Source organism: Apteryx mantelli, chromosome 1, assembly GCF_036417845.1.
Source record: "Apteryx mantelli isolate bAptMan1 chromosome 1, bAptMan1.hap1, whole genome shotgun sequence".
Taxonomy (NCBI): Eukaryota; Metazoa; Chordata; class Aves; order Apterygiformes; family Apterygidae; genus Apteryx; species Apteryx mantelli.
Window position 1 is genome coordinate 27,914,560 of NC_089978.1, and position 14,283 is coordinate 27,928,842.

At 34.4% G+C, this 14,283-nt stretch overlaps 1 protein-coding gene across 1 annotated transcript in view; it reads left to right on the forward strand.

The window, feature by feature from the left end:
- Positions 1-14,283, forward strand: part of NBEA (neurobeachin) — a 539,268-nt gene that overhangs the window by 199,898 nt on the left and 325,087 nt on the right. Inside the window, exons 23-27 of the mRNA XM_067291201.1 lie at positions 1,749-1,966; positions 3,608-3,761; positions 9,490-9,513; positions 12,044-12,224; positions 13,582-13,712. Of these exons, the coding sequence (XP_067147302.1) occupies positions 1,749-1,966; positions 3,608-3,761; positions 9,490-9,513; positions 12,044-12,224; positions 13,582-13,712 (708 nt within the window). The remainder of the gene's footprint in view (positions 1-1,748; positions 1,967-3,607; positions 3,762-9,489; positions 9,514-12,043; positions 12,225-13,581; positions 13,713-14,283) is intronic.

Consider the following 14,283-nt stretch of genomic DNA (forward strand, 5'->3'; position numbering starts at 1 on the left):
ATGACTCCCATATTACTGATCTAGGCACAAGAAAAGGAATGGTTTAGGAATAATAGAAGAAAAACTGTGATTTGATTTTCCAGACTGGAGATCTTTATTAAAAGAAGAGGTATCTACCTTCTTCTCAGAGATCCTTTCCCGTCAAGGGCTGTCTCTGAAAATCCTACTACTTAATGTTTTTGTGAAAGACACAGCATCCTTAAAATTGAAAGGTCTAAGATAGAAACTTATTCTTTCAAAGAGTTTGTGCTCTGTATAGGCAATAAAAAAATGGGTTCTTTTTGTATTTTTGGAGCACAGAATTAATTTCCTCACTGTCATTGTTCTGAGACTATAGCATGTACTCAAAGATTGCTTGTAAGGATGTTGTCAGCTGAAAAAAGTGGCTACCTTAAAGATTTGACTGCCTTACTACTGTCAGATGGACTAATATTGATCTCCTACAATTCTGAAGTCAAGCAGACTTCCTGAGACTGTGGTGGAAGAGCCAGGGCTTACAAAAATTGCTCTGCCTAGTACTGTGTAGTGCACACTATGTCATCAGAAAGAGTTTCTAAGATACCTTGACACTCAAAGCAGATGTCTGATAAAAGAACACAGATCAGCTTGTGCGCGTTGTTCTTCAGAAAGAGCTTTCAGAAATCTCCAGTAAATGTAATTTCATGTACTTATGGAATCTCTGGTTTCCATTACACATGCTTTTTCCTATTAAAGGAAAAAAAAAAAAAGGTTATTCAAACCAGTGGGTTCTGACAGCCATCTAAAAACTGCTCCTTTGAAGAGAAGAGCAGATAGTGCTTAAAACTTTATATTACCTAGATAGATATGATAAAAAAGTTTTCGATTCTCTTATGCTTTCAAACCTGAGAAAATTCTCATAAAACAGAATATCAAGCATTGTGTAGGGATTCTTATATTTAAAAGCATTCTGTGTAATAAAGAACAAACACCTAAAACTCTTGAAAGGAAGAGCATATTTGTTGCTATCAATTCCCAAACACTTTTGTTCTCAGTCATAAAATTAGGACTGTTCATATCATGGAAACTGATAAATGGGCATGAAAAGAAAAGAGTAAGAAAAAGGAGCAGATAGTTTTTGTTTTGAAATATAGATTTTGTTTTAAAGAGCAAGAAGCAAGTGAAATGCCAGTATTCACTCACTATGTACATATATGCACACATAAGCACAGTGAATTTGTAAGATAAGTCTTTAATGAAAAAATGATCTGACTACTGTACTTACTGCTACCATATAACATCCTGTCTCTGTAATTTGGGACTTGACTGTCCGTTAACCTCTTTCCTTGATGAAATTCACCTATAATAATTGAATTTTAAGAATATAAAGTTATGAAGCATGTAATTATCTGTTAGGATTAAAATCATATATAAACCTTAAAGAACTTTTATCAGATCAATGTAAGATAGGATCAATGTAAGACAGGAAAAAATCTTGTTGCTGTTGCTTGTGTATGCTGTGTTTGGTCTCTCCTGTAATATTTAAAGTGAGGAACCTAAATGTAAAGAGTCAGGGAATACCTGAAAGTAAGGCAAGCCATAGGCCCCAAACGCAGATTGATTTGAGTTGGGATATTTCCTTTATTGATTGATACTACCCATGCTGGGATAACAATATCTCCTGTCTGTGCTTGAGTTCAGTTTTAACCAATCCTTTCTCAAATTCTTTTATCCATTCCTAAATATAGTACACAATCTTAACACGATTTTTGAACTTCTTGTTAACGTAGGCGGTGCAGGGTCGGTCTGTCACCCAACAAGACCGAGATTTACGCGTTGACCTGGGATTTCGAGGAATGCCAATGACAGAAGAGCAGCGACGACAGTTTAGTCCAGGTCCACGCACAACTATGTTTCGTATTCCCGAGTTTAAATGGTCTCCAATGCACCAGAGGCTCCTGACAGATTTGCTGTTTGCACTAGAAACAGATGTACATGTTTGGAGAAGGTAGATGGTTGCTTCTTATTTAACTCCTATGGTGTTTCTGTCAGCAAGGAAAAATTAGATGGCCCCTGTGTTGTACAGGGGAGGTGCTGAGATATCGGGGGAGGGGAGAGGGTTACTGTAAGGTGAAGTGCCCTCTGTATCTTGTATCTTCTCTTTTCAGCCCTTCCCAACCAGCACCAGCTCTATTTCACAGGCAACAATTTCTACTTTCTTCAGAGACTGTGTAACTCATACCTAACTAAGCTGAGCTGCTGTCTCAGCTTATATTTAACATTAGAATCTGCTGCTTCTGTTTCAGACCTGAGGAAGACTTGTGGGTCAGTAACTTGCCTCTCTTTCAGTTAGTCTAATTAAGAGATACCTTTGAGACAGACCTTATAAATTGAAAACTTTCCAGGAAATAGTTTTTAAGGAATCACTTTTTCTAGCTGATAATTTTGTTTATTTTGCATGCCAACTCCTGACTGTAGTTAGCCTTGGCAGTTATATTGCTGCTTTTGACAGCAATGTGATTTCCTATTTTTTGTATGCTTTAAAAGAAATAAGCAATAACTTCTTGTTATCATAGCCCTTAGGTATAACAGACATTATTTAATCTAATTTCCAAAATGGAATAAGTCATTTTCAGAAAACTTTAGCTTAATGATATCAAAGGACCAATTTATATTAGATTTAATTTCCAGTTTCATGAACTATTCTGTGGTAGTCACTAGGAAATAGAGAGTTTTAATTTTCTTTTGGTTTTTTTTTGCCAAACATCTTTTACTTGTCCTCTGTGTTTTATTGATACTTGGAGATTAGGAGTTTAGTTTGCACTTGTTTCAGTTTAAGCTGTTAATTTTTGTTTACTGGCTGGCAACAATGTTGTTTGGGGAAAAGAACATATCACTAGTAGGCCAAGTATTCCTCAATATTCTAGCATTGTGATTTATATTTTTAGGGAGCGATTGTTTCATGGGGCAATTTCTCACCAGTATGGAGTTACTGAGATTTCCATTAACCATATCAGCATCTGTGTAAAGCTATTGCTAATGCTTAAAGTTAATATTAGGAAAATAGCTTTAGGAAATATTAGGAAATATTTTAGTTTTCTCTTATAAGAATTTACTGGATGTAGATAAGGTCAAGGTATCACCAGATCATCAAGTTACTCTTTGAAGACACTAGCAGAAGGTTTCTTTGATCACTGGCAGTCCAACAGATCAGCCTGTAGGAATGACAGAGAAAAAAATACCAACACCAAGAACACTTGTGTAATTTCATTAAGTGTTATCAGGGCTGCTTTAAGTGACACTGTGATATGATGAACTCTATTAATATTGAATATGAACTTCCACTCTGAAGAAACAGCCCTATTGCTCTGAGTAGAGCTGCCTGTGAAGTAAAGTACTGATTGCTGGGACTAAAAGGTTATGAGCCATTGTTCTGGGCTGTGTATCTGCAACTAATCCTGGTGTGAAATTAGGTAGCTGTGAATTCATGCATTAGACTAGTTCTGTGTATATTTTTACACATGTAAAGTCTTGTAGCAAAGGTTTTGTCTTTGTATCTGAATAACATTCATGTTCCAGCTGCAAAGAATGATTTAAACTTTCATTTTAAATGTTTGTTTTTAATTCATCCATTTTTCTGTTCTTGCAGTCACTCCACAAAGTCTGTGATGGACTTTGTCAATAGCAATGAAAATATTATTTTTGTACACAACACAATACACCTCATTTCCCAGATGGTAGACAATATTATTATTGCTTGTGGAGGAATTTTACCATTGCTGTCAGCAGCCACATCCCCAACTGTAAGTACAATATTTCCACCTAGTGGTCATATTAGAAGTTACTGTATAAAAAATAATATGCACCTTAAACTGACTTTTTTGGTTTTAGTGACTCCCCTCCCCTTCCTGCTAATTCCTTCCAAAAAAATTGAAATTTATGATCAAAACTTTTAAGGTTCAGTATACATAGTGTTTATAATAATTTGAAATGTTAATTTTATTAGAGCAGCAGTAGTAAGAAAAAAATATTACTATTTCATAGGTATGTAATATTTCATTTGAAAGACAAGACTGTTAGAAAAATGGTTACTGTAACAAAATTACATGCTCTATCATGCCTAGTCATTGATATTCATAACTCTGGTCTGCATGGCCACCATTTGCATGCCAAATGATAGAAGTCATCCCCTCACTAGTCCTCCTTTCAGTAGGTCCTGACTTTCCCTTTCTTTATCTCTTATTGAAGGAAACTGATAGTTTTATCCTCTCCTATGTGGTCACTTCTTAGGTGATTGCAGTTCAGGCTGGTAAAATAGTCTAATGGAATGTTTTGTGAAAGAAGGGAGAGATACTTTGTATATATTGCATTACTGTCAATAAATAAGTGCAGCATTTTGTCTGTGGTGCCTTATCTGTACATATAAAATAGACAGTCATCTCTTGTGTGCTAAATATTTTATCTCAAACATCCCCTAAGGTTTTGCAGTTAATATTGTTCTTTGAAAGGGGAGAAATGAGGCACAGAGGGGTGAAGAGACTCCCCTAAAGTAGTGCAGCTAGTAAGCACTGGAGAGTAGAAATATAATTAGCAATATAAGCTCAATTTCTTGTTATAGCCATTCAACAACTGAGATTACTTTGCCTCTGTTAATACTTCTAGTTAGTTAATAAAAAATATTTTTCACTATTTTATTTTTATTTAAAAGATATGAATGTATGGACTAGCAATTGTCTAAACATTAATATTACCCTCAATCAGACAATTAATGGTTAAATGCTGTATCTGTTTTATTTTCAATGTGTAAAATAGTAAAGAAAATTATTTGCTATGAACAAAAAGTGCAGGACTCATAAGAAGGACTTAAGTTCACTGTAGTCACAGGAATGAAATCAAGTCTGTTGAATAAAAAATTTTGAGAGTGTTACATTAAAAAGAATGTTGACATGTATGAGTGAAACCACACCAGCCCATCTTGAGATGAAGGCTATACTCTGAGTCTTTAGAAAAAGGTATATTGGGGGATATTTCTGAAAACAAACCTTTTAGGCATTGTTTGACAATGAAGATGTTTTCTTTGATGTCTTAATACAAAAATATGAAACGAGCACCACTTGAATTAGAGTATAATTCCATCAAATGGTGTTGATGTCTTTAACTTTTTTATCCTGTTTTTTTGACTTTGCAGAGCCATTGTATAGAATAATAACTTTACAATTCACCATTGGCCTTTATTTATTCTCTCTGTTTGCTAGAAATCTAGTTCGCATGTGAATACTACAAGCAGACAGCTAACCTTACCCTGATCTCTTACTGAATTTCATCCTGTTTTATCATCCCAAAATAAGGATTGGGTGGGAATACGCCAGTGTTTATTGTTTGACCTATAGCCTTTTTGCCTTTATATTTCATTAGTCCAGATCAAAAAGTGAATGAATTTTTAGAAGTACATATACATGTACTACACCACAGATATGACTCACTAGGAGGAAATAAGTAAGAATTATTTCTTTAAAGTTTCAGAGTGAGTCCAAAGGGTCTTCAGTAGGAATATTACACATGGTTTGAGAGTTGTCAAGCATTAAGGATGAGAAAGGAATAAATGAGGTAAAATGAACTCATTCTTGTTGATATGAATGTATATAATCTGCAGGATCTACAAAATGGGAGGGTTTTTGACACCCTGTTCAAACAGAAAAGCTACACAGAATTGAGATATGGATGTTCAGAGGTACTTAATGGCTTCCAAAAACAGACAGACTAAACAAGGTGAAGACTCCACAACTTCAAACAGATGTACTGGGAGATATGACTGAAGTCTACAAAATCATGAATGATATGGATAGGAAGAGAAAAAGTGACTAACCATTCTTTTCATAGCATAAATAGTAAGGCATATAATGACTTTATACTTTGCAGCAGGCTTAAAAAAAACAAAAACCAAGAAGTGCTTCAAAGGAGCACAATTACTTTGTAAGATTCATTGCCATAGGATATGATGGAGGCTAAAAGTCTAAATAGGTTCAAAAAAATTAGATAAGCTCTAGAAGTCTCTCAGTAGCTATTAAACATGATAGACTGGACACCCTCTATAGCTCTTAAAATACTAAATGCTGTAAAGGAGTATTGGTAGAGTGATCAGTATGCTTGCTCAGATTTCTGTATTCTTCCATAAACTGCAGCCCATCACTATTGGAGGCAGAATGCTAGACTAGGCAGACCCTTGGGCTGCCCCAGGATGGCAGTTAATGTATGATGTGAACAGCTTTCTCTTGTAATAGTAGGGCAGTGCTGTTTGACTGGACTCTTAATACAAGGCCTAAGTTAAATTATATTCATGAATTATTTCTTTCCCGCAAGTTATAGAGTCAAAATTTTGTGTTGTAGCTCATGAATCAAATGTTTTCCTCAACAGTCTAAGATAATTTCTTTTTCTAACCATTTTTGGTAATAATTTTTAAATATACAAACATACCACAACAATTGAGAAACTGCGCTGTGTTCCCTTCCTTGGTGAAAGAGTAGCACTGTGACATTTTCTTTAAAAAGAAGTCTGTTTGGGGAATTTTCCAGTTCAATAAGACTTTTTCCTTTGCATAGTTAGCATTTGTACTGAGATGGCAATTCTAATGGGCTGGGTAGAAGATTACTCTATGCACCCCTGGTCTGCTGTGCAGTGGGCAATCTTAATTCTGGAATTTCTTCGCTACTGAATGCTTGCAGTAGAACTCTGTCATATGCCTTTTGCCTAGCTGCTTTTTTTTTCTTTTTAAGGTATATTCCTTACATTAGCAGCCATATGTGTGGCCAGCTGACCATGTCTATCCATGAAAGAGAGTAGTTGAAATTTCTAGTAGAGTTTTCTGGTGTTACAGCAAGAAAGAAAATTTAGTCATTTGAGGCTGCATTGGGACTTCCATCAGTAACCACAATGAAAAAAAGGAAATTCCCTGAAGTATTGAAATCTATCTTGAAAAGATGTGTAGTTGTTTATCCCAAATACTTTAGATTTCAGAGTATATTTTAACTTTCAAATTATTTATAAGAATGAAATGAAATTCTGATAATCTATCAGAGTAGTTAGGCTGGATCTATTTCAGAGAAAAGTTGGAATGTATTACAAATATTTTGCAGATTGTATCAGGATAATTTGAATAGCACTGTGGATAGAGACCATTAAATATGCATAGGAAGAAGAAAAAACCCTATGTTTTCATGCATATAGCCTGATGCATTATCTGTGAAAACAAACCAAGAAACCCCCAAATTTGTGACTGACTCAAGAGTAGAGTGAAGATGATACATTTTTATGGAACACTTGGGGAAGCTTACTGTAATTCTCTGAAATCTATTCCCAATATTTCAGTATTCCCCTTGGTTTCAATTATATACCACCTCTGTCTCAGAGTCTGTGCAAGGACTTGCTTCAATTGCTGGTATTTTTAAAGAGATATAAATTATACATGTGAAAAGAAATTAAAAATAAGCAAATACTAACAAAAAATATAGCCAGATCTGTTGCCTTACAATAACCTGGAGGATGTTCCACTGTTGATTCTGATGTTGTGCTTATTAAATTGAGGGTATTAAATAACTGCCAAAATTACGGGGGCAGAAGGTTTATAAAATATTAAGTACAGATTTACTTTGTTTCTGTGTGGAAGGTCTTTGAGTTTTCTAAACTACAAGTATAAGAAAGACTTTCTTAAGATGGTGTGGAAGTGTTAAATAAGCATATTTGGGAAATTAGAAGGAGTAAGGTTCGCAGAAGATGTCTTCTGTCAATAGCAGCAGCTGGTTGACAGAAAAAACACTTTGTGTACAAACTAGGACTGTGAAATAATCGTTTGTTACTACAAGGGTAGCAGCTGTGACAAGGACTCGAGGACATGGAGTGTGGCAAAAGAAATACATTTGAGGAGTTGAAATAACTCTGAAAATTGAGAGTAAGTTTCTGGCCCCCTTGAAATTAATTTGTTTTTCCATTGATTCTATGAAGTCTAGAATTTTAATACTGGCTACAGCATTTAAAACAGCAGCTCTTAAACTATGGTCTGAAAACTGATGGTGTTATATGAATATCTGTATGCAAAACTCGATAAAACATTTAAAAACAGCCTTATTAGTTCTGTGGATTAAAAGCGAGGACAGAATATTTTTCTATGCATTCAGTGTACAGCGTTAGCCTTATGTTCATGACTCATGTGGTGGCACAGGTACAGTGTGATCTATGGACAGTTCTGAGAATCAGCAGTGGTATGCTGTGATCTAGTAATCTGGAGAAAACAACCATAGGTTGATCCTCAAGATGCGACCAGCTATAGAAGAGGCAGACCTATTAAAAAATGGCTTAAAGCGATCTTTTCTGTTCCAAAAGGAAAGTGGTTTGTTTCAGATTCTCCTTTCTGCCAGATCAGATTTTTCCACTATTTAAATTACAAAAACATTGAAATACTCTTGAAAAATCCTTTTATTTCTATACTTTTTTTGGCATTTGGGTTTTTTTCTGTGATTTTATCATCAACCATACTGAAGATATTTGGTGGTTTTGAACAGGGAAATATTACAATTATTTTCAGTACTAGAGAGTGATAACTTGATGATAGATTACATTTGGAACTTTCCATGATCAGTTTTCATTTTCAAATCATCTTGTAGTGTAGATACCATTTTCTTCTGTCTTTCTTGTTTTCAAGATAGTAAGGAGACAAAATTTCTCTTTTTTATTAACTCAGGTTTTACTTAAATATAAACTGTGAATACTTAAGGAATAGTTTCAAGCCTGTTGTAGTAAAAGAGAAGGTCTTTCTACCCAAAATAAAAACATGAAATTTAATGTGACTGTTTAACTGTGAACATTGGAATTTGAGGACTAGCCCAGTCCCAGGGACTTGATAAATCTTTAGGATTTTTCTGTGGTTCAAAAGCATTCAAGTATCCAGCATGGTGTTGATTTAAGTTGAAGAAATCACACCCAAATGTAATCTATGGAATGAGCTATCTTGTGTTCCTTCAAATGAAGGAGCATTATGCATGAAGAACCAGTTTGCTTTTTGTGATTTTTATTTGTTTTGTCAAGGCATTTTAAACATATTTGCCTCCTCAAACAAAGATTAACTATTTTATTACATTTCAGTTGAATGGTTTGTTGTAGAATGCTCGTTTTATTTCTATGACTTATATAATCAATGAAAACACTACTTTGGTCTACAAAATTGCTTCACAAAATTGCTCTATGCACTATTTAAAATATGTCCTTTGGTTTGGAGGAATCAGTGTTTACATGAACTCCATAATAATGCAAGATTTACGGTTTTTCCTTTCTTGTTCATAGCTGTCTGTGGAAGTCTTTATTTGCAAATGTTCATGCTAAGCTGAAATATCATGTTATTCTAATTATAAATTAATCAATGTATAATTCCAAGATACTAATTTGTTTCAATTTTACATTGTATTTTTAGTTAACTTAAATAATTTTCTTTTTCTTTTATTGTTGTGATCTGTTGTCTGTTTTGTCTGTTGCATGTCCAGGGTTCTAAGGTTAGTATTGCTGCTGTAAGTTTCAGTTTTTGCATTTTCAAAAATTTCTTATTTTTCATAATTTAATATTTTGGCTTCTTAATTTATTTTCTGTATCACATAGTGGGATGTGAGTAGGCATATTTATTAACTTTTCCTAAAATGTTCCCTTTCAGTAACTTAATGCATTGTCAAGTATAATGCTTACTGTTAACTACAAAACTAGGCAGGTTGACGAGCTAATTTGAGTTATAGATGTGGTTGTCAGTAGAAGAAAACTTTAGGCTCTGAGCATGTAATTGTATGGGAGACTTCTTATTGCTCTTAAAATAGGCAGAGTAGGCATGGGATGGTGATCAGCGCATTTTATTTAAGCGTTTTTAAATCACTTCAATGTATAATATTGCTAATATCTGAAGGCAGCTTGATCAACAAGGGAACTTATTTTAAATATTGTTAGAATATCAATGTACTGTACTTATCAGGTAGAATTGATGGTAAGTTTTGCCATTAAAATGACTGTCTTTTTTATTTTTTGTTTTTTTCTCTCCCAGCAGAATTTTAGGGTGATTTTAAAAAAGAGATACTGATTTTTTTCTGTTCAAAGTTTGCAAAAATCCTGTTAAAATACACTAAAATGTGATATAAAATAAATTTATTTCATAACTTGGGAAAAATAAAATAATAGATATACTGAGAAGGTTACAGAAGTCATCCTCCAGTCACAAGAGTGTGATTGATGCAATACAGTTAATGCTTGAGAAGAATCTGCAGCAGGCAGTCAGTAGGCTGCTAGCAAGCGTCCCTGATGTTATTTCAAGTATGAATTCAAAGTACAAGTTTCTGTAACCACCTTTTCTAAGTTTTTCTAGCAGGCTGTTCACACTATAGATTTTTACAGTTTTATTGTCTTTGGATAAATGCTTGTAGAAGTTATGTCCCAATCTATTATGAAACAACAACTTATTTTTCCAAAAAGTAGGAAAACAACCTGTGCAAAGCAAGGAAGACCTGTCTAAAGAGAGACTAGTAATAGTTCTGAGGTCTAGTTGTCCTTTTACTGTTTGTCTGATCTTGCCGGGCAGATCCGACAGGTGACAGCCCTTCCCAAATCACCCATGTAGCTGACATGTTGCGTCCTTACAAGAAGTTAAATGAAGTGTTATCTGCCGTTGGGATGACACATGCCACATCATATCTTGCACATTTCAGAACAGTTGTTTTCTTAAACTGTGTTGCACAGTTTGCACTGATGATATGTAATGATCTAAACTATTCTAAAAAGTAACTCTTGAGTGAGAGCACTCATTTTCTAGAAATAGGGAAATCAAGGGTTTTTAATTTTCCCCTATTTCTTTTTCTTTTGAAAGAAATGTCCTTAACAGCACAAAATGTATTTTAAACTTTTTTTCACAGAACAAAAAAAAATAAGGAAAATTAAAGTAATACTTATAAGTAATACAATAAGTAATACATATAATACAGTGTAAGTGGTAAGTAATACAAAGTAACTGAACTCTGTGTTCAGAAGAGGTTTGGGATCTGAAATCTTGCTGACAATCAGTAAGAATCAGGCATCTACAGACTTTTTAAAACAGTAGTTAGGCATACAAATGTCAAGTCAAATACTAATCACAAATGTCACAGTCAGGTACTAAATCTGGTTTTCAATTGTGCCTAGCTCCAGAGGTAAAGGTAAAGGTTAGCTACTTACGCAGATTTTTTTTAATTAAACATACTGTTTACTCACTTATCTGCAGTGTTAGACACCTAAATGCTTTTGAAAACATGTCTCTACCCATTCAAGTATCTTTTTGGAGAAAAACATGACCCCCTTTTAGATTTCAGAAATAATGAGCTCATTCACCATTTTTCTGTGGATTCCTGTTAAGGAGAGTACAACACTACATTAGAAAGAAACTTGTGGTTCTGTGGGAAATGTAAGCTGCATGCCATATAACTTTGTCTCATTTTTGCTTCCTCCTTGTCACGCTAGTGAGTAAACATACTGTCTTCTGATTTCCAGAAGAATTGAACTCTGTCAGGTTGCTATAGGGTAGTAAGCGTTCCCAGGGGAGAAACAATTTGTGGAAGCAGAGCCAAACTGGTTTTCCCCACTCTCAACTTCTTATATCCACTTATTTGTGTGAAGGATTGCAGGAGCTATACAGAGTGTAATTACCTTCATGTGCTACCAATGTGCTATCAGTTTGGTTAGCCTACAGAAGAACATAAGAGAATGTTGCACCTGGTTATTCCTTGCACTGTTTTACTATCTGGCCACACTTGTCGTTGTGTAATTGCTAGCAATTTTCTCATTTATATTAATTTTTTTTTATTCTCTAATAGAGCATGTGAATGTAAATATTTTTTCTCACTCTTCATGCTGTCTTACTTTGAATTTCACTCATAATTTATGTTAATGGAAATAATAGGAGATTTTTACTTACTTTTTCATGTATTTATCTACCATTAAGTGTAACAATTTAGATTTTAATGTGTATGTGATACCTTTATATTTAATTTGTGTTCAAACTAAGTTTAATTTAATTTTCTCCTTTTAAAGACGGAATTGGAAAATATTGAAGTGACCCAAGGAATGTCAGCAGAGACAGCAGTAACTTTTCTCAGCCGTCTGATGGCAATGGTTGATGTACTGGTATTTGCCAGTTCTCTAAATTTCAGTGAGATTGAAGCTGAAAAAAACATGTCTTCTGGAGGTTTAATGCGACAGTGCCTAAGGCTTGGTAAGTCTGCAGACAGTGTGCTTAAATAATTACTTACAGATCAATGAACTAAAGCTAGACCAAGTAATGACACATGCAGGAAATGACCTTGTACTGACTACGTTGTGATTGATCAAAAACCCCCAAATTATTACTGACCTGATACTGTGTTAAGGTTGATTCTATTCCAACACAAAAATAGATTAAAACAACATGTCCAAAATTATTCTTACTTATGTTCTTCAAGTTGTACATCCTTTTTAGGGAGTTAAAATATTAAAGAGAGGTAAAAGGTAACAAATGTTCTTTCTAAAAATTGCTCTGCTACACATCTTTTGCAAAATTCCTTATCCAAGTCCCTGTAGATTCGGTAGGCTACTTACAGGCTATGTCGGATTAAAAGCTTGGAATGTTAGTGCAGACTCTGCAGCCCTCAGTATATGTTGCAACAGACCTATCACCTGTCTTCGCTCTTTATTTTATTGTATATTTATATACTGTATGTACTATGCCTGTTAGAGTTGTACAGTTATACAGCTTTTGGTTTGGTGAGCACGTTGTTCGAGATGTGAACGTTTTGAATTGATTTATGTAGATATCATATTATTCTTCATTCTTTTCCCCCTGTCTGTTGTACTGAGCGGAAATTCTCTGAATTGTATAAAGCTCAGGACGAGATCTTTGCTATATATACAGTTGCAATTAATTTAGGACATTTAAAGGTTCTAGAATAATTTAGACTATTCTGTTCAACCTACATGACCTTATACCTGTGAACATTTAATTTGGTCTGTCAGCATGATGTGCTTTCCCTAGTCCCACATACTTTCTTACCTTTCAAGTGCTGAATAATTTTTATATTTCAGTTTTGTCCTACTATTACTCTTACCACCTATTGGGTTATTGATAATTGTTATTATTAGTATAAAACTAATTAGTATGAAACTTATGGTTTGTCCTCAGTGATCATTTTTCATCAAATCATAAATTAATCCTACTATTTTTCCTATTCTAGCCATACAACCCTAAAAGAATACTAGCTATACAAAAGTGCTTTCAGGATCTTAACTGTTGATAACTGATGGCCAAGATAGGAGAGCTCTATTTCAGGGACCAATGTTCCATTTTCAAATTTTAATCTGTCAATATAGCAGTTATATAAAACATAAATTTGTTCAACTAAAAGAATGAAATGAGAAAGTCACCATAATGTTCGCTGAGTATCAACAGAGAGTCTAATGTGAGATATGTGTTGCAGTTACTGTTTGGGCATGATTATCGACATATCAGACTAGAGATGTATGGATTACTAATTGATATTCTGAACATAACTATGAGAAAATACCCTAATTTGCATCATTTTATAACTTCTCTTTAGTGTGCTGTGTGGCTGTGAGAAACTGCTTAGAGTGTCGGCAAAGGCAGAGAGAGAGAGTGAACAAGACTTCACTAATCAGCAGTAAAACTCAAGAGACTCTTCAGGGTGTAACTGCATCAGCAACAACCAAGGTAATGCAGTCTTCGGTCACAGCAGCTTTGGCCAGACTGTACTGAATACAGAATAATTGTAACTGCTTTCTAAATACTTGTTGGCAAAAGCTTAGTTTTTTGCTCTTAACTGATGTAAAATGAAAGGGTTTTTTATTATTTATTTATTTGAAACAAAAAAATGTGAATACAATAGTATGACTGGAGCTGTTTTCAAGAGCTATGTCGCTCCTGCCTGGTCTACTTCAAATGATCAAGTTCCTTCACTCACATCTGGCCCTGTGTACCTGCATCATTTTTTAATCTCTCAAGGCACCTGCAATTCTGATAAAATTCTGCAATGATGTTTTTGTAAGTGGAACATCTCAGCCCTTGTAACTTCAGTAGAACTTTACATGCATAGAGGAGATCAGTATTTTCAGTATGATTTTAAGAATGAAACTTGTTTAATACACACATACTGCTTAGTCTCGCCAGTTTCATTGCTTCATTCCTCATCTTTTAGTTCTCTCAAACTTATTGACAGCTTTTAGAATTTGGGAGTCCGTAACACAGCCCGTGACTAAAATATGACATGTAAACTGACATAATA